The sequence below is a fragment of the Schistosoma haematobium genome, chromosome ZW (genome assembly GCF_000699445.3).
Source record: "Schistosoma haematobium chromosome ZW, whole genome shotgun sequence".
Classification (NCBI taxonomy): Eukaryota; Metazoa; Platyhelminthes; class Trematoda; order Strigeidida; family Schistosomatidae; genus Schistosoma; species Schistosoma haematobium.
This window is the reverse complement of record NC_067195.1, coordinates 54218284-54243589: the sequence shown is the minus strand read 5'-3', so window position 1 is coordinate 54243589 and position 25306 is coordinate 54218284. Positions and strand designations below refer to the sequence as shown.

At 37.4% G+C, this 25306-nt stretch overlaps 2 protein-coding genes across 4 annotated transcripts; both read right to left on the bottom strand.

Moving 5' to 3' along the window:
- Positions 1-272: 272 nt before the first annotated feature.
- On the bottom strand, positions 273-1845 carry CFDP2_9 (Craniofacial development protein 2). The gene has a single exon (XM_051208688.1). It carries the CDS (start codon positions 1581-1583, stop codon positions 708-710), a length of 876 nt encoding a protein of 291 aa, XP_051071873.1. The 5' UTR covers positions 1584-1845; the 3' UTR covers positions 273-707.
- A 1168-nt stretch (positions 1846-3013) lies between these two features.
- MS3_00003901 (uncharacterized protein) lies at positions 3014-12531 on the bottom strand. Of its 3 annotated transcripts, none has more exons than XM_051211775.1 (3): positions 12371-12531; positions 8999-10195; positions 3014-5142 (listed from the first exon to the last, which is right to left on the bottom strand). In XM_051211775.1, the coding sequence occupies exons 1-3, from the start codon at positions 12427-12429 to the stop codon at positions 4350-4352; spliced, it is 2049 nt and encodes a 682-aa protein (XP_051071870.1). In that variant the 5' UTR covers positions 12430-12531; the 3' UTR covers positions 3014-4349. The 3 variants fall into 3 exon arrangements, with proteins under 3 accessions (XP_051071870.1, XP_051071871.1, XP_051071872.1); XM_051211773.1 differs by having other exon boundaries at positions 8999-10198; positions 12371-12526; XM_051211774.1 differs by having other exon boundaries at positions 3014-9520; positions 9559-10195; positions 12371-12526.
- Between the last annotated feature and the right edge of the window lie 12775 nt (positions 12532-25306).

Below are 25306 nucleotides of genomic sequence, written 5' to 3'. Positions count from 1 at the left end.
GAGAGAAGAGTGATGCCCCTGTAATTGTCATAGTTGCTGAGATCGCCCTTCTTTGGTATTTTGACCAGAAGTCCATCTTTTCAGTCTGTTGGTACTTGTTCCTCATCCCGAATCTTATTGAAGAGAATGTGGAGTATCCTTGCACTTGCAGATACGTCTGCTTTTAGTGCCTCTGCTAGAATGTTGTCTGGTCCTGCTGCTTTGCCACTCTTGATTTGTCTGATAGCCATGCTTATCTCTTCAATTGTTGGTGGGCCAACATCGATTGGGAGGTCCGTGGGTGCTTCTTCGATATTGGGTGGGTTCAGTGTGGCGGGTCGATTTAAGAGTTCTTTGAAGTGTTCTACCCACCTCTTTTGTTGTTTTTCAATGTTGGTGATTACCTTGCCTTCCTTGCTTTTCACTGGTCGTTCTGGTTTGCGGCGATTTCCAGAGAGTTTCTTTGTCGTGTCATACAATTGTCTTATGTTTCGTTCTCTTGCAGCCTTTTCCGCCGTCATTGCTAAATCTTCCACGTATTTACGTTTGTCGGTTCTGATGCTCCTCTTCACCTGCTTGTTTACTTCTGTGTATTCAGCTTGTGCCTTGGCTTTTTCTGCTCTTGTTCGGCTGGTATTGATTGCTGCCTTCTTGTTACTCCTCGAATCTTATCCAGTGTATCAACAGTGATCCATTCCTTGTGATGGTGCTTCTTGCGACCCAGAACCTCATAACATGTTGAAGTGATCGCCTCTTTTATCCCTTTCCAGCTGCTCTCCATTGAGTAGATCATGAACTGCCTGGAATCTAGTGCTGAGGACTTTCTTGAATTTGTTGAGCTTGTCAGTATCCTGAAGAAAAGCCGTATTTAACTTTTGTCGTGTTGTCCGCCCTGTTGTCCATTGCTTCTTGGGTTTCAATTTCATCTTGGCGACCAGCAAATGATGGTCTGATGCTATATCAGCTCCTCTCTTGGTTCTCACGTCCTCCATCGTCCTCCTGAACGTTTTGTTGATGCAGATATTGTCGATTTGGCTTTGCGTAGTGTGATCTGGTGAAGTCCATGTGATTTTATGAATGCGTTTATGTGGGCATATAGTGCCGCCTATGACCAGTTTATTGAAGGCACATAGGTTTGCAAATCTCTCACCATTTTCGTTCCTTTCTCCCAGTCCGTGTCCTCCCATGATGTCTTCATATCCAGTGTTGTCCGTTCCAACTTTGGCATTGAAATCTCCCATCAGTATGGTCAGGTCCTTTGTTGGGCACTTCTCGACGATTGACTGAAGCCTATTGTAGAATTGATCTTTAGCTTCTTCATTGTAGTCGTTGGTAGACGCATAGCATTGGATGACGTTCATTGAAACGCCCTCTTTCTTTGTTTTGAAGGAGGCTTTGATGATCCTTGGTTCATGAGATTCCCATCCTATAAGTGCATTTTGTGCTTGTTTGGACCGCATCAATCCAACTCCTTGTGTATGTTGTGCATTTTCTTCTTCATGGCCGGAGTATAACAGAAGCTCCCCTGAAGCTAGTCGTTGTTGTCCAACTTGCGTCCAATGTGTTTCACTGATCCCAAGCACCTCCAGGTTGTATCTCCTCATTTCCGCAGCAATTTGGAAGGCTCTCCCGGTGTCTCACATTGTGCGAACATTCCATGTACCTAAATAAATGGTCGCTCTGGTTGTCAAAAGGGGCATCGACCTCGTAACTTCTGAAGGAATTCGGCTTTCATCATGAGGCGTCATAGTTCTTCTAAATGAAGACCTTCTGACTACCAGGGCAGAGTTTAAATGGTCCAAATAATTCTTTCTAGTTAGCGTTTTTTAGCGAGCTAGTTTTCTAAGGGATGGCGCCGCTAACCCCATGCCCACTCCTCCTCCTTTATCCGGGCTTGAGACCGGCAGTAGCCCCTGGAAGGACCCCAGGCGGAGTTCTGACATAAATATAACACTGATCAAATACTGAGCAGTAACCAATGTCATATGTCTGTGATAAACGAGATGAGACAACCAACTATATTTAAAATTATAGAATCCCTTCATAAAATATTAGGACCATACATCGAATACTTCATTTGTAAATTTCCGTCATGTGTCCTTCACATCCTGCACGATTCCTTCAAGTCACAAATCCATTTTATTTCCGTTTCTGTTTACTTCGAGTTGACCTTCATAGCCTTTTGCTGCCACGAATTCCTATTGCTTCTAAACATATTAAATCACTTCAAGTACTTATAACCTTCACTTTTTCATGATACTATAGGTCCACACAGTTCATTTCTTATTACCAGTATAGGGGTTGTGGAGATTATTAAATTTTTGATTGAGATCATGAACCGATTGATGTTAGACCACCATCGGAAACCTGGAAGCACTGGACGGCCGTTTCGTCCTGTTGTGGGACTCCTCAGAAGTGCGCATCCACGATCCTGCTCACGGGATCCGAACCCAGGGCCTCCTGTCGCGCGCGCGAACGCCTAACCTACTAGACCACTGAGCCAACATCCAGTGGTGTTAGTGTCTAACATCAACCAATCCACGAAATTGCGCGACCAAGGCCAACCGTCTATCATAGAAAGCATTAAAATAGAACAATATATACTAAGAGAATAACAGAATTGTTATTCAGTACCCTTACATCAGAAACCAATAGATATGTATCATAGAATAGGTACACTAATAAAAGATGGCGTTGAACAGTTGGGTGATAACTAAAATTTAAAACTGCCCAGTGGTGGACAAAAGAACAATAAAACAATTACCTATGTAATCATCCTATTAAAGTATCTTAGCTTATACACTATACGCGGTAAAGAAATTCAGACCAACTATCTAACAGAACTAATCACACACCTATATTGAAAATTTTCTTAAGAACAAGATGGATTGTACATACGACCACATGATCTACTCGCTGAAATATGCTTACAGTGAAAACCACTCATACTGAAAGTTCTATATTATCTAATTCGCTTATTTTGTTTTAAAACTGTCCCAACTAATTCATACATAAAACTTAGTAGACGATTATGTATACATATAAATATATATTTTATTCCATTCTTATTACTCTTAAATATGATTACTCAATTTAGTATAGATATTAGAAAAAAATAACTATATATAAGTAGCGGAAACCTGTCCATGAAACAGACATCAACATAAGGAAAAGAAACAAAGAAGTTGTAAAGACAAATAAACATACTAAGAAATGCTTAACGTTGCTAAATTATGATGAGGCGGAAGTAGTTAACTATTATTTGTTATTATCAATCTTTATCTTTTTTCATTTAAACTGATCTCACCTAATGTTACAATGTATAAGAAAAGATAAAATAAATTTCCAAACAAGGTTAAAATAACAGGGACCATTAACAAGGAGAAGAATTACCTTAGTAACTCGTCATAGTCATTTTCATAGTGCTTACTACTTATAGCAAGTAAATAGTGATTCCATGTGCCTTTATGTTTGTTTATTTATTGTAAACCGCTTACATTTATCAAGAAAAATAGATAGATAAATTTCTACACGTATCTAGTAATAAAACGGATAAAAAGCTGAGCATGTGACATAAATCGGATGCGGAAAATTAGTAGGACTAAGAGAAAATTACGCAAACTAAACAATTAAATGCGCTTACACCAATTATCACCACTTTAATCAGAACAACAGAGACGAAAGTGATTAGAATACAGAAAGAGAGAGACGACGAAAGAATAACGACTCATCTTGAAAGTCAATAATGATAAAAGTAAACAGTAAAGCGTGATGCGAAAATATTATACCATTTATTCAAAATGATGATAAGCTATTTTGTGTATTGTTAACCTCGAAATAAATAATACAGATTAGACGTCACTACTGAGAAAAAAAACATGTATTCTCAAAAAAGAAATGTGTTATGAAGAGAGGAAGGGCAGATTGACAGAAGAAACACGTACAGTTGGAAACATAGTGAGGAAATCTGAGAACCAATGGAATTTTATGAACACAGATAACGTTTATAATGATCATTGGATTACAGTTAATCTTTATACAATTATTCATGTGAGATATTACAGAACATTTATGGTGGCTATATGTATACCACCTCACTCGGAGATTATCATCACAGTTTTTAAAAGAAAATGAAATCGAAATGTATTTTTCACTGAAATGACAATAATTAGATAGACAGAAATAATAAACAAATATAACATATCACAATACAATTATGAGGAAATTGTAAACAACAAACTCTGTTTAGAGAACCAATACATTCCACTTAAAAATATTTATGTACGAAAGCTGAAGAAAAGTTGTCTTCCAAGGCATCTTAGTACATGAAAACTGACGTTAATCTTGAGGTAAGTTAACCAATACTACAGCTAAAGATACATTCTTTGAGCCATTTCAGACATTCGGCCCGGAATATGAACCATATGTTCCATGTACGAAGCTAATTCATTTACTGATACATCTGAAACTAATTGAGGCTTATTATTACTATTGACATGATGACTCATATCAGCAATGTTTAAATAATTTGCTTCATTTGAACACTGGACAGTACTTTCCTTCACTTTCACATCGGATTCCATAAAAGGTTGTTTCAGTGAAGTATTAGCACCACCGTCACCACTTAAGTCAGTCCAAACTAACGGTTGACAAGCTAATCCAGATTGATTGTCCATTTCTGTCTGTGTCCTGCATAGTGATATATCTGAAGAATTCACAGTATTCGATTTGTTAGAACGCAATGAGAAGCAAGTATCTGATGTATACATGATTGATGATATAGGCGGTTCAGAACGTTCAGCTGATAATAAAAGTGAAGGCCGAAAGTGAAATTGTTGTTGTTGTTGTGAACTTGAATTCAAAGTAGACTCATATGAAACAATTGAATTTTTAGACTGTGGCAAAGTGTCAGTACTTTGTGAAAATTTCATTTGACAAAAATTAGAATTTTCATTAGCCAATGGAATGAAAACAGAATTCGAAATATTAAATGCAGGGAAATTAGTTGTGGTTTTTGCAACAATCGGCCGTGCAAATTGGGTATTACTATCAGGCAAAGCATACTCATAATCAATATTATTCCTATCGCCATTACTATCCACAACTGAATTACAAAGTTTGGCGTCATATTGATGATCAGCTCCATGAAACTGTAAGTTAGATCTGAATAAATAAAATAAGCACTTAAAGAATCAATAATTTATACTATTTATTCAGCTTAAGTCAAAACTCAACAAAATCATCTACTATATATTAGCAGTAAGAGGTATCTGGGGGTTTTTCACTTTCCAGTTGTCCAGAGCATGAAAGGATATCGCTTTATGAGATACCTGTAGGTGAAATTGAGTCATTAGTAGACCTTTGGAGAGTATACAGAACAACCAAGAGACAACTACTTGGTGTCAATCACACACGGCCACTTGCCGCATCAACTCCATCTTTCCGGGCCTTACAGCCGATGCCGGATATACTCGGAGCAGAAAACTTTTCTTAGCCCAGTTCTTCCGATGTAGGAAGGCAGAATTGTTAGAGATGGTCGTGTGAGGAAAACGCCTTGGCACTATCACACTCCCGTACAGTCGGGATGTTTTAGCAATTGAAACTTATAGTTTTGTTCCTCGCTAAACAGCCAACATGGAATGGTCGGACATAAAAGAGTTCGGATGGTTACAGTCAGTTAGTCAGTTGTAACCTAAAACCTGGTACGTATGCACATCGGTCCATTAGCACAAAGACATGAAAGCATCAGGCTAAATACCAGAATAATAGAGGTAGTCACATTATTAGTGGTAATAGGAAAGATTAGGCATCGAAGATACGATTCGATAAATTATAAAATAGTAAAATAAGAAAATAAAAATTAAGTGTGAAGTATTTAGACTCTCAAAAGTTAGGGAAAGATAAAGAATGGATGCACCTGTGACTTTGAGCCATGCCATTCAAAGTGCTTAATCACTGGTTATGATAACCACACGGACACCAACCAGGTAGTCTACACCTGTCAAGATGGCTTAATCCGAGTGTCAACGACTTCATGGACCGACGCCATGCTTTGGTTCGGTCGCCTTTAAATTTCTTCCAGTCTACTCCTGCACCACACAACATCGCCCGTCGAGGCGGCTGTGCATACGCAACACATCCCAACCACCTCGGTTGATGAAGATTCACTACCTCATCAATCGGTTCCCCATTCTCATCCCAATATCCTATTCCTAACCCAGGTTTTGGTTACTCAATGGTCCCTAAATGCATGAGCAATACTTCGAAGACACTTATGATCGAATACTAGTAATCTACGAATATCCTTTGTTCTTAATGGTCATGTTCCACATTCATAAAGTCGAACATACCGAACTGCTGTATAGTTAACTAGTCTTTTAGTTAGAAGACGGATGTCGCACCTACACTGCAAGTGACGGAAGTTAGCTAAGGCCAATCGAGCCTTCTGAATCCGTGCCGGGATTTCGTCAGACATCAGACCATCAGGAATGATGAAACTTGCAAGGTAATGGAGCAGTCCCTATCATTAATGCAGGCGATGACGCAAGTCAATCATGAAGTAACATTCCACATTTGGAGAGAGAACTTCATCCTAAACACTATTGCATTGTTGCTTAAGGTAGTCAGACGACTCCTCATTTTGTCAGCGTCTTCATTAAATAGAACTATGTCATCTGCATATTCCAAGATCAACCCCTGGAAAGCGAGACGATGAAAGTGTTATCTCTCAAAGTATGTCTACGACGAAATCAAATAAAAATGGGGAAAACAAACCACCTTTACAAACACCACTTGAAGTAACCGATTTCGATAACAGTTCGCCATTAGCTCGGACTCGACTGGCAGTGTTCGAGTAGAGAAGCTTTACAAACTTGATGTACTTCTTTGGTACGCCATTTGATGACTGACGCTGCCACAAAACATCACGACCAACAGATTCGAACGTTGCCCTAAGACCAAGGAATACAACTATAGCTAGACGTCGAAAAACATATTTATATCTGGTCTATACATCCACGTGGTTTCAGAAATGCACTGACTATCAGCAACTTTTAGCAGAAGGATTTTTATTTATTTTATTCACTAAGTTCCAGATAAAAGACTATACTTTACCAAGCTATATCAAAACAGCAGTCACTTTCATGCTTTATTAGTTATCCAGACAATCCTGTACCTCAAGATCTAGTCCTCTTACTGAACAAGGAGAGCCTTCTCAGATTTCTGCTGGTTGTAATTATCTAACTGCAGATATATATGAAAACAAACCACTGTATGTTCAATTATCTATCCAGTTTTCTTAAAAAGATGACTAAAGGGATTGTAACTTATGTTCATTAATGGAATGATGTCTTTAGCCACCTCCTCTTCATGTTTGTAATAACTGTTATCGGGAAACGTATCGGTCTCTGGACCAAAATCGTAGATCACTATTATCACTTTATCAAAACAGGATCCAAAGGGTTACCTTTAAGATAATCGATATAATGGGCCAATCGAAAGTAATCTAATGAGAGGGTCAGTCGATGGAAAACAGAAGTGACCTGAAGAACAAGTGTATTTCACTGATTAAGAAATGGGTTAACTTCCTAAGGGGTAGAATTATGTGTATACATATGTACATATTTGTGCATTTTATTCGGTAACCCAATATACTTTCTCGATCAAGTAGTCAGCTGGGGGATTTAACGCGTAGCACATCGTGTATGAGTACCAGATTTCGGACATTGACCGTCACAACAATCATTGTTTTAATTACGCTCTTTGACTGTCTCTTTAACTCGTTAACTAATGTCCCCATCTGTATGGTGAGTCTTTTGAAATGACTGACGAATTTGACAAAAATCACCTCTGATCTCATCTAAACTACATTGTAGTATGAGCGCGTACTAAAAGCAGGTGTCATCGTGTTTCACAATTTTTGGGTTCCAGTTAGAGGATTCCCATCTGATTTAATACATCTGGATGATGAAGACTAACAAACAGTTGATAGCTTGGTCCTAGAAATACAGCTGGAACTTTTCAGGTTCTTCAACTTAAGAAGTAATGATATCAATGAAAGGTTGCTTTGTTCTCGAAACTAGATAGTTTTCATTACCGTACTGGATACTGTCAACGCTTATTTTGTGTAGAAGTGAGCTTTTTAGTTACTCCAAGTGTTAAGTTAGCTAGTTCTGATGATCTTGGAAAGAAATGAAAACTGAGGTAGAGTCCTCGTGTTTTTGAGAAGTACAATGAAATTTCAATTAAGCCATCTAGTTTGAGAACATAATAACGAAATCATCTACCTGAGTTGCAAATATCCTCTATAGTCAATAAGTATAATGAGGATCAAGAGAAATAAAGATGAAAAGGGACTTTTGTGATGTTCAAAGTGTATGAATGTATAATAAACCTCGGTTTCCAAACACTTTAATAATTGGAAGCTTTACTAACAAGAAAACGGGGATACTATTAACATGAAGTACGTGAACATTTTTTCAATATGAAGATTGTTTACATTACGGACTGATTTTGGCTAAATGGATAATGAAAACTATGGAACACTAGGAAAAGTCGTAATACTGGTTGTACAATATCACCAATCAAATAAGGTTGGAAATATGAAGCACTGACTCCTGACTGAATGATCTAGAAGCAACGTGCTTAAAACGAAACTTAAGGATCCTGAGTTTAATTCTCGGGGGAATCGTGAAGTCCCATGTTAAGCGAAACATATACTTAGTGTTCCATAGCATTTAAGAATATATCCAGCTAAAGTCAACCCATGATGTATACTATACTCAAATACGATAAACGAAACGAGCGATTACAAGTATAACTAAAGTTGTCTGTCCCATAAAGGTTGATTTTTTGAGGAAAATTGGCTGAAACATTCTATATTATTAACTCCAGACTTATGAAACTTCTCATTAATTCACAAGATGTTACTATCCTAGTGAAATACCATTCACAAAATGCTTGAAAAATACTTAAACACAGAAAAACAATTATAAATAATATCTGAAATATTTAAACTTACCCTAAAGTTTTCACCTCTCGGTTCCTAAATGTACTAAACCGAATGGATACATCTGTTTGATCAGTCTGTGAGTTATTTGGTAGTTCTTCTGTCCGGTTAAATTCACCGTCGTAAGAGACATTCAAATCAAAATTCTCGTTCATATCACTAGATAGAGAAGGTCCAAAGAATTGTAAATTACGAAACTGCTGCCAACTTTCTGGATCCGAATTTCTACGACAACGCTGGGTTCCAACAAGACGATTTTCAGTGAGCTGACTTTTGTATTTAGCTGCACTTTGTTGTAAACACGATTGCACTGCCGTATGCTGATGAATACTACAATAGTTGGATCCAGGAGATATATCTGTCAGTCCCGAATCGCACTCAGTATCTAAAGATTTAGAACATGATGCGGTCCGTGAATCGATGCTAAATCGATGGACTGAAACTGGAGTAATGGTATGACGATGCCTTGATGATAAAGAACGACGGAAGGAAGTAGTTGCTCCCGTGGAACAGCCACTGGGTACTGTAGTGTGTCTATATGCATGATGTTTGCAAGGGTAATATAGACTTACACAAGGGTGGTCAACAAGACTGTACAGTCGACGATATAGACGTAAGTGATGAGGTAAATGAAACCCAATGACATGACAGCAGCATAAAGGGTGATCACCGTGATCTGTGCTGGTTGTGTTGTAAGGACTTTGAGTGATCGAACTATGGTCTTGTTCAAGTTCACTCAACTCATTGCCATAAGATCGACGTAAATGGGTGGGTTCGAAGAAGGAGGAAACATGCAAAGGGCGCAGGTCATATGCTACGGTTCTATAGTTAGAATGGCAGGGTTTGGGCGGGAGTGTTGTACAGAGGTAGCCAGATGGTCTTCTGGTAGATGAAGTAGGCGGTTCTAAGAAAGATCCTGTGTCTTCAGAACAGTCTGCAGATGTATTTGAATGTTCTACTGACAAACATGGATACAAAGTACTCGCCTGATTTGAATTGTTATCTATCACTTCACCTTCAGTACCAGCTTTTCTGATAGCTCGACAATATTCACATGCTTTGCAACACCGAAAACCGTAACTTACAACCGTTGCTGACGAAGCAGACCGTGTCTTTCGAAAATTATATCTACAGCCCGAAGATACTTCATTAAGAGAAGCAAGTGTGTGGAGTGTAGACCCCTTCAGTTGGGGACGAAAACGGCGATCGCTACTAAACATAAAGTGCATGAAAAAATGGGTACGAATTAGCAAAATAATTAACACTCAAGATTTTCGGAAATAACATACTCATTATTTCAAAGATTTACTGGGACTGGCTGATTTTAAATTTCCAAAATACTTAACGAATTTCCGTGATAACATTTCAGTAATGTCAATCACTCATAAATATGCATACCAATCAACATAATAGTAACAAAAGATGTTAAAATCTTTAACACGTTGATTTCCACAACAATTTAAACACTTAAAACTCGCTTAGAGTAAGTTAAGTTGAAAAGTATTCTCTGTACTCCTGAGAAGTATTTGGCTTGTACAATTTAAAGATCTCTCTTATAAAACTTGATTAGTTTTCAGCCTTATACATGTCATGAATGAGGCTTTTTATAGCGAGTCGTGCGCATGGTTTGGGTTGTTAAGATAACTCAATCCAATCCGGATCGACAGATGAAATGCAATTTTTATATGAACTGATCGATGAGAGAAAAGTCATTTTGATCAACTCTAACAAAAAGTGCATATTGGGTAGGTTGATTAATTCTAAGCAATAAACATGAGAAACAGAAGATAGCAGATACGAAAAATAAGCAATTAAAAACAGAATAAAGCATTCGGAGTGATATGAAACTCAGACGTTTATCTACCAAACTGATTCAAATCAGTGACTCAACTAATAAGACATTTTTTAAACCAGTTAGGAGAATTCAACAGTAAAAATGTATAAAAGACAATTATTTAGCGCTTGACTGTAACTCAGGGATGCAAAAATCCAGAAAATTATCATCAAAATGATACACAGGCTCTCGATTACAAGTAAACCGGTACCCTACATTTGGAAACCTCCCTAGGTGAAATAGAGGATATGAGTCAGTTGTTGAAAGATTTTCTGAGACTCCATAAAGATATTTCAAAAAAGGTTCATATTTAAATCAATAGTTTTTTAAAGCAACTATGAGAGAAATTCGGACGTTTTATACATCTACGTGGAATCAACCTTCAGATGAGTTGCGTTGGCCAACGCAGTCTAACCAGACAGCCAAATAGTTGAGATTTGGCATCCACTGTTGATCAATACGCCCGAACTCAGTTTAACAACAGAGAATAAAACCATTTGACATAGTAACTCCTCTGCATGCCTGAGAAATTTAAGTGCTAGTAGCTGATTAAGACCTACTGCAGATGCCGAGATTCATCAAATAGAACCATTTGTGAAGTTACTAAGATAGCTGTTTTATCAGATCATGTACACCATATTCGCTAATACAGCTCAACCAAGTTTAGACCCGGAGTTTCATTTAGGTCTACTACAATGGAAAACTTACATTATTTGGGCTCGAGTACTTCAAGAGGAATGCTTGATTTTCCTACCCAACAGTTAAGCGTCTAGTAAATGAAACATATCCGAGTACCTAAAACTAAACTTCTTAAATGGGTTACGTCATATTTCTTCATTTGAACACGTCATTTGACAGTCAGTCATAAGTAACGCAGAAACTGATTAGTGATTCAAAGACATCTATAATTATGTATTAGTATTCTGAGGATCTCTTCTACTCTTAATAACCATGATTTACAGCCACAGTTGAGTATCTATCGAGGAAATCATGTTATAGGTGGTGACAAATGTAGACGGAACGCTCTTAGTTTACATCTTACGACAGCACTTTTATCCTCATACGTTGAAAATGTCGCCAACAAGTGCTGATTCGCCTACTGATGCACTGGCATGTGGCAATTTCCCGAATAAACAGGGTGGGACAACAAAAAAGCCAAATTGACGCTTAATCGCTATTAAATTTCTGCCCAAAAATATATTTAAAAGGGGGACGAGATCATTTGAGCAGTATCTAACTCCTACTCTAGACACGGGGCCACCGCAGGGCAAAACGAGTTGAAATTCTGACAAAAAAGCCCCAAACATTTTGGAAGAACTAATTAGTTCGACAAACTATAATACTTTTATCTGACTCTAAGACCTGTGAAATATATCACACTTGATTATCTACTAAGTTGCCCAAGGTACAGACTGTTCGGATCTACTGGTCTAAAAATGAAAATACCTTAAATGAAACTAAGAGCTTAACTGTCATTCGTGACACTGAAACTAATCCTAGTCGTAATGCACAGAAAACGGTGTAGCCGGAAAATGTCCAATCTGACTTACATTTTAAGGTGCTTGAGTGATTCAGCTAAGTCCGATGCCTTAGATCTCTTCACTTTCATATTTGAAGATGAAACAACGTAATATATTGACGAATAAACTGCATGAGTATCATTTAGCACTGTCACACATTGGCAACACAAAAGACCTTGAGGACCTTGAGCGCTTAATGACAGTCTAAACAACAAAGCTCTAAAACAGTAATAGAATCTCTTTCTATATCCATTATAATATCATCTGTATTATTTTTTGTGATCTATAGCATTAAATAAAGTAAAAGTTTTTTTATTATCTAGTCAATGAAGGTGGTCGTATCTCTCATTAATATGTAAATTAATATGTTTTCTTCATGTTTACCAGTAAACAAACCCACAGGACAAATAGTTATATGAGGTTTCATCATCAGTCCCGGCCTCATTAATTTTACAGGACGCAGCACTCCTACCTGAGGGAGCTCGTTAAAGTATACATACCAGATCACCAAGGGGTATGCCATGCCGCGCAACCCTTGCGAGAACTAGTCGGTTTGGGTTGAAAAAGCCTGTGTGGACTAATAATTTCCGAAATATATTTTCACATTTCTTCTCTCGTACTTTTGTATTTAAGTGGCTCCGGAATATTTGAGTGAAAATTCGTTACAGTTAACAGTGTTTCCAAGTCATGAATATCCGTGACTCCTTCGGTGGTCAGCCTATTGTTATCTGGCACACTGAACGATAAACCGTGAGTTCGTCCCTTGTAGTAAAGTTTTAGATGTTACGTGCCTCGATGTTACCTTTGTTTCCTCTGAATTTTTTTCTCGTTCAAAAATAACTCCGCAGACGAATTGGCTGCATGTGCCGACTGAATTCTTGAGATCATGAAAACCCCCTAGAACCAAGGGTTGTTATGTCGGCGAAAAACTTCAAGTGGCACAAAACTAGACTATAAATCTCAGCACAAATGACCTGATACAAATAAAAACCTGGTCATCGACCCAATCGAACATTAATTAGCAGGCAGTACTGTTGGTCAACACTTCCAACCAACACTCAAAAGGCGTTCTGAACTTTACAAAGTACAACCGAAACTACCGTGTAGCCAGCCATGTTACAAAACACATAACGATTACGAGACAGTCTGTATTCTCGAAAGCGCACCAGCTAGCTGTCGAAAAGCTGATACTGGCCAAAAATGAACTCGATCATATGATAGGTTTGAAAATTATCCGGTTCATGAATGCAACAGGCTAGATGTATGTGCACATTGAGCTACAAACACTCCTAGTTCAACTGACACTGCTATAAGTGAGTCATTTGCTAAGTCTGCCCCACCTTGAGTTTGCCTGAAAAATTATTTGTGGCGATTTCAACCTTCTCAGCATCAACTGCAAGACACGCTCCGATCCATCGTTCATTGTAAAAAATTTAGTTCCTTCGACATACACGTTTAGTAGCAACATGTAATTCTACCTTCACCACAGCACAACACTGGCGACTCGATATTCTGACACAATATCACACAAACATCTGTGGTGGTTGGCGAAAAGTTTCACTCCAGTGATCATAAAATAGTCCTCTGCATTCTACCGTTTCTTGCAAATTTTAACAAATCAAAAACAATAACTACGCGTTCTCAACATCTAGACTATACATATACTGATGGGGGAAGCTTTCAATTTCTAATGAAGCACTCTGACTGGAGCTGTTTTTACCAGTGATAAGCTTTTGAAAATATTGGAAATATTCAATACTACGACCAAGTTCTCATTAGACACTACTATTCCCTCCAAAGTAGATTTTAAAACAACTAAATCAACTAAAAATCTAGAACATAGCTTCAAAAAAATAAAAAGAATGTATTTTATGTCAAAAGAATTCGGTGCCCTGCACCAAATATACTCATTATTTGGGCATATGTGAACTCAGCATACAAAACACAAACTAAAATCAGAACGTACTGAACTCACTATCGCATCTAAATCCCAACATGTATATAATTTACTTAAAAAGCGCTTAAAAAGAGTACAGATCAAAACATTAATCCCATACTATAGGATGATGTGATGTATCGTGACCAAACGGTCATATGTAAAATGCTAATCAACAGACTTAAATCAGTTGGGATTACAAGCCCCTTACAGGAATGGGTTGTTTTTTCTCACAAATGGATTCCAAATAACTGAAACTAACTCCACAACAACTATACTTCGAACGATGACCAGTGGTGTTGAGCAGAGTTGTGTCTTAAGTCTATTGCTCTTTACAATCTCCATCAACAACATGTGCAGGTACTTCAATACAATATAACCAACCTTTACATCGATGACTTAAAATTCATCTATAAAACCGACGTTTGTGATGTAAGCAGTACTATACAAACAATCCAGAATGAACTCAACTGGTGTAAGTGCTGGAGCGTAGAACTCGACACAGAGAAATGCGGCTGGATATGTATAGGGGACACGTGTGTTAAAATAAAACTAGGACTTAACGAGAACACAATGCTCAAACGCACGCTAGTAACTGACCTTGTGGTGCATTACCCACACAGTATTAACTTTTCTGAATATAACTCAACTAGAGCATATAAAATGCGGAGATTGCTGGGCTTCAATCTTCGTAACTTCTTTAAAATGAGTCCGGAGTCATTCTTTACGAGATGTGTGTGAGACTTACAATTGAATACTGTTCGTTCTTATTTTCCACCTTACGCCTATCCGATTTCTGCAGGTGAAAGGAACACAATGTGATTTCACTCACAAAGTGCTTGAAACTGACTTGCTCACTGATCACCGTTCCCGATTCCATATCCTAGGACTTAAAACCGTCCAGAAAAAGAGGTTTAGATCTCATTTGATTCCCTGCTTCATGCTCCTTAAGTAACTTACTTACTCCACATGTGATAGATTTCTTACCAAAATCTCACATATGTACGACCTTCGATACAAAGTGTCCACTATCAAAGTTCGAAAATATGGGTCAAAATCTTGGGAAAACTTCTTCCTCATAAGGTATGCATTAATATAGAACAATCTTCCCTCCTAAGCATTCATGTCAGATGGACTATGTACGTTTATGAGATTTCTTGATGGAGCCCTTGTTTGTACTAATCTTTCAGCATGTGTGGACACATCTGTGCCCTACTTAGATATCACAAGAACCATAAATGTCCAAACCGCATTAGATTCTGAGTTTAGTTTTTCTTTCCCTTCTTTGCATTTCAACCGGATATATCTCCGTAGTCATATCGTTACTATTCACAAACAGCTTATTGGTATGTAAATGTTGTGAGAGAAATATTTTGTATTTCCTCTGAAATGATTTTATATGCAGGTTTCAATAATGTTTTCATAATATTTACCATACTTAACAAGGTTTAGTAGAATTTAGAAAAATACTGAGTTGGTTTTAAGGAAAGAAAAGGAAAAAGCGGTAAAAAATGAAGAAAAGAAACGTGAAATATTTAACCAGTTTATTAAGCGTGTTTGGGAAAATAGAATAAGAGTAAATGGTAACACATGTATTATCAAAAGGAAAAAACAAATAAATGAAAAAATAAATCACTGATGCAGTAAGATTTGACGGTAGAATAAGAGGTTGTACAGTGTTATTTTAAATTTTGCAAAGAATAATCGCCAAAAATCAGCCAGTATTGGTCATATATACGTGGTGAAGATAAAATTAAGCGCAACACAGGACAATGTGTTTTTAGTTTTAGATTTTGGATATTTGGGAATATGACTTATGCCAAAGGAAAACCGAGAGGGAAAAGAAGGAACGGATCAATCATGATCCCAATAACACTAATAATAATAAATATGAACATAGGCGGACTTCGGCCGTCTACATGATAAGAAAGGAAACAAAACATAGCCAACAAGCATACGAACAAAATTTCGAAGGCTTTGTTTTGTTTTTTGGTCAGTTAGATAGATATCATACCTTTTTAATATTTATCATTGGTAAACACACCGACATTTAATGGGTTAAACCAACCGCATTTTGACAGAAAGTCATCTAGAAACTTTTGAACTGCGTTACAGTTTTACCGTAGCGGAGATTTGCTAAGAGTATGTTCGACATGGATGAGTTGAGAATAATAGGGAAATTCTTGTATAGGTTTGTGTAGGTTCCCGTAATCAACAGAATGTTCTCTTTATTACGCAGATTGTTAGATGATACAATAGAGTACGAAGAGTAAGAAATACAATTTGTAAGCCAGTAGATAAAGATAAGGTTTAATTTAGTGCGCCTGACCCAGAGAGGCTCTGACATGAGTTGTTGACATAGTTGGTAGTAATTCTTGTCGTTGTGATACTCCAAGACAGACTTAGTGAATCTTCTTAGAACACCTTCAATTTTCATTAAGTCATTATACCTGAAACTTCATAAAACAGAACACCATATTCAGGGGTGAATGCAATACACTTTGTATAATAATGTAACGACCGAACTGCCAGTATTCGGTTTGGACGCAGGACTTACGAACCAAAATTTATTCGGATAGGCCAGACTACTTTCTTCTGTACAACGTACCAGGCGTTTTTGGGATACTCGTATTAAATTATATCAAAACACAAACGCTGTGCTCAATCTAAACGGTTCTAATTTAGAAAATAGAATAAATTATATCAAAAATACGAAAAACCTCAAACGGTACAGCCTGTGCTATACAATCAAAGGTTTCTCTGACGCAAAGTAGCGCGCTAACCAATAAAAGAAACATTTAGCACCAAAGGCTTCGATACCTGAGAATCAGTAAAAAATATTCCCAACAACATGGGATCAAATATCTATCTGCAGGAATTCCAGCAATCCAAGCAGACAGTCAGAAGGGTAACAGTCACACACTGAACCACGCCGTGACTTTAAGGTTAGTCAAACACGACCTTACTGTCAATAGTCCGTCAATATGCAATAGAAAATTAGGTAACAAAAGATAAGTCTTTAATCAAAATCACATAATAAAGGCTCAAACGAGGAAGACTGAAGGACAAAAGATGTTGTTAAACGAGATCTGAACAAAGGTTAAAATACACGACAGGGAGAAGAAACAGATAAATGACAGTACTGTCCAACAAAAAAGCTGCGGAGGGATTTTCATCGTTCTCTTTCCGTTACAATATTGTATAATATTAACCAGTTGAGGCTTTTAGTTGATATACATTAATTACCATTGTATATGATACAGCCTTATCTATAACTATTATATTTCCACACTTTTCTGCCTAGTTCTTCCTGCATAATATCATTCTTTATGCGTATGCTTTGTTTAAGAACACACAATTTACTCTACAGTCATTTAAAACATTGCTTTGATGCCTTACTCATAGCCCATAATTTGTAAGCGTTTAATACGCTCGTAAAACGGTCCTTATAGAAATAATGTTTTCAAACAGAATATGGAGCACGGAGCATAGTGTGAGACATCGATTAGCTTAATATCACAAAAAGAGGGAGGGTGAAGTTACTGAACAGCAAGTTTTGGTGGTGAGGGCAGTGGCTAAAATTCACTCATGCTTGTGGGGCAGAAAACCTTGTTTATTTTGAGCTCTTTATGACTGTTCGCGAAGCGATCATTAAGTGATAATAGGGTTGTTCTCCTACGCTTGCTACTCAGTTTCGCGTCCCCAATTTTATGCTGGCTTCCCCATTATAATATGAATCACTGATCCGGACTTTTACATTGTGAGCTAGAAGCCGGCATCAAATAATAAAAAAATTAAAAAACAGACACAAAAGATATAGTTATGGAAGTCTCTTAAAACTTTATGCTCTTTCAACTAACCTTCCATTCCAATAAACATCCTTCCTTGTTCTAGATTGGACTGCCGTTCCGTCACTCGAAACCATTCCAACTTATTACATATCGCGACTCATTGTTCTTTATTACTGTATTATGTTACCTGAAGGCTCTGACCATATTTCACTCTAGCAATGGCAGCTAGTATGAGTTTGTGTTTGGATTTTTCGGCTTTATCGATTGTCCTGGATGTTTGTCTGCTCATCGATCAGATCAGGTGTGTCTTACAGCCTGCATGTGAACTTGTTTGTGACATTTCGTCGTAATCAAGGACAAGGCTAAACATTTGGTGAATTCGAAAATGTTTCTTTAGGACTGGATAAGTAAGTAATAAAACAGTAGTGGCATTGGACAATAGCCACACAATCCACAAAGCTGTGAACACGAGACTACTCAGAAAATAGATATTCAATATTTAACGCGGAGAAATACCTAACAATGGAGAAGGCGCGGAGAATGAATTGAATGGACTGGAGTTGATCGGATGGCATGGCTCGACCATGCAGGCGTGGTCCCTCTGAATGTTACCTTATATCTTCTACTCATATTAAATATATTGTTCCTTCCCTGGCCTAACCTTGTTCTACATCATGTATTGGTAATTGATGCGATACAGTGAGTTGGTGTAGTCGATGGTGTGACTTCCACGTAAGATCTTATAGATTAGGCAGTTATATCATGACAAATCTACAAATTTAGGATTAGGTCTATTATAAGAGCAGTACCAATATAATAGTAGACCATAGTTCTACACTGGTAAGCCCGACTAAAGAAACGCAACCTATTATTGTTAATCTTATTTCCATTCTAAATCTCTTGATCTACTTTGTATGTATGCTAACCCAATATTCTAACAGTCCTGATTAATACTCACATGTATTATCGTAATGTTATATTGATTAGTCCTCATGACAAACTAGCTCAATCGATAATAAAAACTGGTCGTCTATATTAACTAATTAGCTTTGATGGTTCGTTAACAAGCTGTAATAGCATTTACATGCTTCAGCGACATAGTCTTGTTTAAACATCAAGCTCTAGCAAATACGACATGCAAATAACGTAAATATACATTGACTAACAACGTAAGCAAGGACTAAATAGTTATCTGGATCTAATTCTTAGTGCTCCTTCACTTAACACCTCATCCTGTTTTAAACTATGCACTATCCTGTAATATCTTTTCTTCCGACCACTGCCTGCCTAATTTCATATTCTCGAGTTCCATTGCCAAACAACAAGGATGACACTTCTCCAAAAACATACGATGGCTCGTTCAATGGCGACCACACAATTATCTGAATTCATTCGATTGTTCTGATCCGAAAAAGTGGCAAAAACGTCAGCAGCATCAAGCACCGTGGAAGTGATTGCCATACTGCATATTTTATTCTGGATACTTTTGGATCACTTCTACTCCTCACGAATGGCGTTATATATGTCGTCCACTGAATAATATAATTTTCAAAAATAATCCAGGCGAGTTCAACTATTTTACTTAATGATTTGTTGTACTTAACATGTATATGTTTTCCGGTTCCTTTTGCCATATATTTGTAAGTGTCTCTAGGCTAAATGCAGTAACTTCTTATGGAATGTTTAAAACGCGTCATATTCCTGCCTGAAGTTTCACAAGCAGTCTCAAATTTAAAAGTATTTTTCGGGTCATGTTCATTATTTTTAAATTGTCATATACGTCAACAACCTGCATGTCAACCTGGCCCATACATACGTTACACTATATCTTCATGTCTTCTAAATTTAGAAATCATCTGGATCGCCTTTAACATTTATTAATAAACCCATCATAGTCATTGTTGCTAATCGTATTTGGGTTTATGGATTGGTTTATCATATTAGCAGCCTAAAATGCGAGCATAGTTTAGATAATAAGATTAAAAATTTAGGTACTATCAACTGCACTAGTAAAATAACTAAATCCTCAGGTAGCTGTTGGCTAAACAAACGTTTAAAATCAAAACTCCGTAGCCTACTAGAATTAACACTAAACGAGTCTTTCTGAATTGAAATTTATAATTAAATTAGGCATCTCGAATTCTTTAACGTTATAAATTTCTGATGATTTCGAATCACCTAAAGCAACAATACCTATTTTTCCACTGACTAATCCTCAATCAACACTATAACTAGTTAAATTTAATAGTTTCAGGATATCGTCATAAAACATTGTCATAACTTGACAATCACGTAATATGACTGATAAAATTAATGAAACTATTAACGAAATCGGTCAACAAATTGACTTATAATTACCATTAAATGGTGTTGTTTTCTTGTTATCTTCATCCATCACAGATGATTACAGTATGTTTCTCTCTCAGTTGCTCATTCAGTAAATATCTCAAAACCTTGTCAGTCTAATTGATGGTTTAGCGACACAATCATGCATGCAAATAATCAGTATAAGCAGTCGAGCAAATCTCCTGCAAACTGAAAACATCAATGTCGAATTTACCCCAACACTGACTAAGGTCCAAGCCATTATCATAGACATGAGTTGGGAGTGTACTCCCCCTGGTTACAACTTATGTTCTCTCTGATAATCACATGAGCATCACTCACTATTAATCATCTTGTAAAAACTTATTTAGCTAAATACATCTTGCAGCACCACATCACTTCGTAATATGACACAGGCCTAACTGATTTTAATAACTTATAACCACTATATCTCAATTAAATCGTATTCCGCCTTATGATAAACTGCATACTTGCAACTAACTTGTATGCCCAATCAGCCAGCAAGTATAAATATAAATAAATAGTCTGCCGCAGATCAGAACATTGAGTCCAGAGCATGTCTCTTACGAATACACTCATGTTTAACGATTTGTTCCTAGCTATCTGTCCAAAATTCATATAATTATCACTCATGTATTTCAATTTTATTTTGATAACCATTCATGTGTATTAGTAGTATTACTAAATTCTATCACGGTCAAGTAAAAATGAGGTTGAGAAAATCTCCCCGTAACTAAATAAACCGTATCAAACTAACTAGAACACTAGTTGGAATTCTTCTTCACGGTATACTTTTGTTCCTTCAGTTAGCCTACTAATACAGATGCAATTGGAATTCAACTCATATGGACAGCTGACCCGTATAATCGTTATTTGATTTCATAATTTAAACCAAAACTAATACCAATATTAACATTTCTACAATATTCATCACTTTAATATTTCTAAACACAAAATACTTACTACCTATACGTTAAGTTATTAACCAGCGGCTATTAACACGCGTCATTTTATTATTATTATTATTGTAACCCCATTTTTTATAGCTCAAATAATCTTCACCCAAATTTTCATTTCAAGCGTTTTAGGCATGAAGGCAGATATTTTAAAATTATTACATGTATTTCCCGACCAGATGCTGCCGCTTTCTTTTGATTTATCTTTCAGCTTACCAATACCCGGAGGATTCTTACTATTCTTGGTAACCTCCGGCGCGCGACGATCCTATCCAATTTGGTATCGAACCAACATCACGTTGATTCTGGTGGGAGAGTAGTGTAGTGGCATTGGACAATAGCCACACAATCCACAAAGCTGTGAACACGAGACTACTCAGAAAATAGATATTCAATATTTAACGCGGAGAAATACCTAACAATGGAGAAGGCGCGGAGAATGAATTGAATGGACTGGAGTTGATCGGATGGCATGGCTCGACCATGCAGGCGTGGTCCCTCTGAATGTTACCTTATATCTTCTACTCATATTAAATATATTGTTCCTTCCTGGCCTAACCTTGTTCTACATCATGTATTGGTAATTGATGCGATACAGTGAGTTGGTGTAGTCGATGGTGTGACTTCCACGTAAGATCTTATAGATTAGGCAGTTATATCATGACAAATCTACAAATTTAGGATTAGGTCTATTATAAGAGCAGTACTAATATAATAGTAGACCATAGTTCTACACCATAGTTCTACAACGCATTGCGTTTGTAAGCCTGTTCGTGTAGGAGGTTAGATCCATGTTCATTGAAGAGGATGAAGGATCCACGAATTCTCCTGGAAGTCGAAGTGTCGTTCCATAAACGAGTTGAGCCGCAGTGTATCCAATGTCAGCTTTCACTGCATTGCGGATACCTAGTAAGACGAGTGGAAGAGCGTCGGTCCACTGTGAAACGTTTGCTGCTGATAGGGAAGCTTTTAGTTGTCGGTGAAAGCGTTCTACCAACCCGTTTGCTTGTGGGTGGTAGGCAGTCGTTCGGAAGCGAGTGGTTCCTAAAAGAGTGGTCAGACGACGGAAAAGTTCAGATTCGAACTGACGTCCGCGGTCTGTAGTGATGGTAGAAGGGCAGCCGAAGTTTGCTACCCATCGTTCGACGAATGTGGGCACTGTTTCAGCAGTGATGTCCTTGATAGGTACTGCTTCTGGCCATCGAGTGAAGCGGTTTACGCAGGTTAAGAGGTAAGAGTATCCATTTGAATCAGTAAAGGTCCTACCAAATCCAAATCAACATGGTCGAAACGAGCATCGGGAGTTTTAAACGAGCCTAAGGGGATTTATTGTGTCTGATAACCTTAGATTTTTGGCAGCTTACACAGGAGCGTGCCCTCCCTCACGTCTTTATTCATTCCAGGCCAGCAAAACCGTTCTGCGTGCAACGTATTGAAGACGTTGCGTCGATAACGTTTCGGCACGATTGGGCGATCCCTACCTGTAGATGTGTCACAAAGTAGAGTTTCCTTACCTGTTCCCATCTGTTTGATGCGTAGTTTAAGGGTTGTGGACGATAACTCGTGCTGAAGATCAGTGTCTTCTTTTTGAAGCTCGGCGAGTTTAAGAAGGTCGATTCCTTGGAAACTGTTCAAGGAAGTGATGCGAGATAAGGCGTCTGCAACTACATTGTTTGCTCCAGAAATATGTTGAACATCTGAAGTAAACTGCGAAATGTAGTCCAGTTGTCGAGACTCACGGGAGTACTTGTCAGAAGGAGAGCCTAACGAGAAAGTAAGCGGTTTATGGTCCGTGAAAGAGTGAATTCACGGCCTTCGATATAGTGTTGGAAATGCCGTACAGCACAATACATAGCTAGGAGTTTCCTACCGAATGTGCTGTACCTCGATTCGGTGTCTAGCAACCTTCTAGAGAAAAATGCCAAGGGTTGTCAAGAGTTGTTAACCCATTGTTGTAAGACGCCACCGATTGCCGAGTCGGATTCGTCTACCGCGATACCAATGGGTGCTTCGGTGTCTTAGCCCTATTTAGATACTGTTCAAATACATATTTCCCTGATTGTTAACTTCCGACTCCAGCTTTTATGTTCACATTGTATAACGGACGTTCTTCATAATAACAATAGTTTGAGAGAGACTATGGTGGAAACCTCACTTCATTTACCCGTGAACATTTATTGAACTTTCGGAAACTGATTGGACTAATTGAGAACTTGCGATACGCTTTCCTCAAATCGGAGTCAGAATAAACTGAGACAATCGTTTTGTGTCTGAATATCTCATAAACATTCCAAGTCAGCATTGTGTAATCAATACCAGGGTACAATAAAATATTTGTTACATTAACCTTAGTAGCTGCCAATATCGGATTACCTGTCTTCAAAATGTTTTATGTCATGTCAGCTCCTCACTCAATACATATTATGTCCCGACTACTGGACTGGGTAGAGGTGGTCGGTTTCTGACGTGACACCGAATATGTCAGTCAGCCAATAATCAATCACAACTTTCCGAATAGATTGCGATTGATGATGTAACTTAATGATTTGTTGAGTTAGCATAAACGGTTCACAACAGAAGTCAATAAGTAAACACCACAAATGAAAAATGAACCTTATTAAAACGGCTAATTAAATAATCAATAAATCCAGCTTGTTGTTGACAGAGAACGTCTGTAATAAATATGATAAGCGAATATGACATCGATGTTTTGCTATAATTTGTGGCCTATGATTCAAGACAAGTATAAACGTCCACTCAGAAGAAATAGAAATCACAGCCTCACTGACTAGGTTGCACTCAAGTTCAGAACTCAATAGGTCACTAGCTACCTAAAGAATTGGGCATACTGAATGACACGATGTACTAACAGTAGAGAATAATGAACAAAACGTCACATTACAGATTGAATGAAGTGGCTCAAAATCGTTTGCAATGGGGCTGGTACGTCCATTCTTTATCTTCCTCTCAAATTCTGAGATTTTAAATTCCTTACCTTTGTTTTTATTACACTAAACTGTACTTTTCCCTCGAATCATACACTCGACGCAATCAATCTCTGATACTGTCTACTATTCTGGGATTTGGACTGACAATTTCAGGAACATTTTACTTAATCGGTGGAGTAAAGAATATTTTCAGAAATACATAGGAAAATGAAGGATAAGGTACCACACCTTGATTGCATAATCACCTACATTGTGACTCTATCTAGTATATTTCCACAAGTTTCTTGGAGAACACATGAAACTATGAATACAATGGACTTTTTGTACATAACCTTGGAATTTATACTCGCATTTCGAGCCTCTTTTCTATTGTCCTGGCTGAAGTGTAAGAATGAGCTAGAGTTATAGGAAGAGGCTGGGCGGTGAACAGTAAGCGTCTCAGTGATAGATTTGTCATATGCATGTATCGAAATGACAATTTTTCTAAATCCTTAGTCAGTTTTATTACAAATGAACACTTCCCATATGCACGTTTACAAATGATATCATAGCTAAGATAACAGTAGAAAATTGCTTACCATTGGTCCATTGCATTGAAGTCATTAAAATGAACTTTTTGTTGATATATATAAAAAAGCAAAAAGCTATATTCTATAATTCAGGAATTTATACAATTTTTGAATGTCGACATTTTACGTGGTTTTTATGGTTACACTGAGATGAAGTGTTAAAAAATGCAAGAAAAAGGTGTATATAAAAGAAATACAAATCACCTAAAACTATTAAGCCAGTAAACAAAGTTTTACTAAGCCAATATTAAAGAGGAATCAAACGTGCAAGTAGGATGGAGAATAGGTATTACAGTAACTTTATTGATAAATATATCAAAAATAGCAACAAACTAAATTTGAATGCCGAAACAATATAGTGAATAATGTACAAACTATAATTGTTGAACAAAACAAAACGGAGTAACATGTATTGATATT

Bases quoted from the DNA above. Each gene is read 5' to 3' on its own strand.
- MS3_00003901 (XM_051211773.1), bottom strand. From the start codon at position 12,429: ATGAAAGTGAAGAGATCTAAGGCATCGGACTTAGCTGAATCACTCAAG. The intron at 10,199-12,370 runs GTAAGTCAGATT...CTTTATGTTTAG, and splicing joins TCACTCAAGCACCTTAAAAT to TAGCGATCGCCGTTTTCGTC. The intron at 5,143-8,998 runs GTAAGTTTAAAT...TTATTTATTCAG, and splicing joins CGAGAGGTGAAAACTTTAGG to ATCTAACTTACAGTTTCATG.
- CFDP2_9 (XM_051208688.1), bottom strand. From the start codon at position 1,583: ATGAGGAGATACAACCTGGAGGTGCTTGGGATCAGTGAAACACATTGG.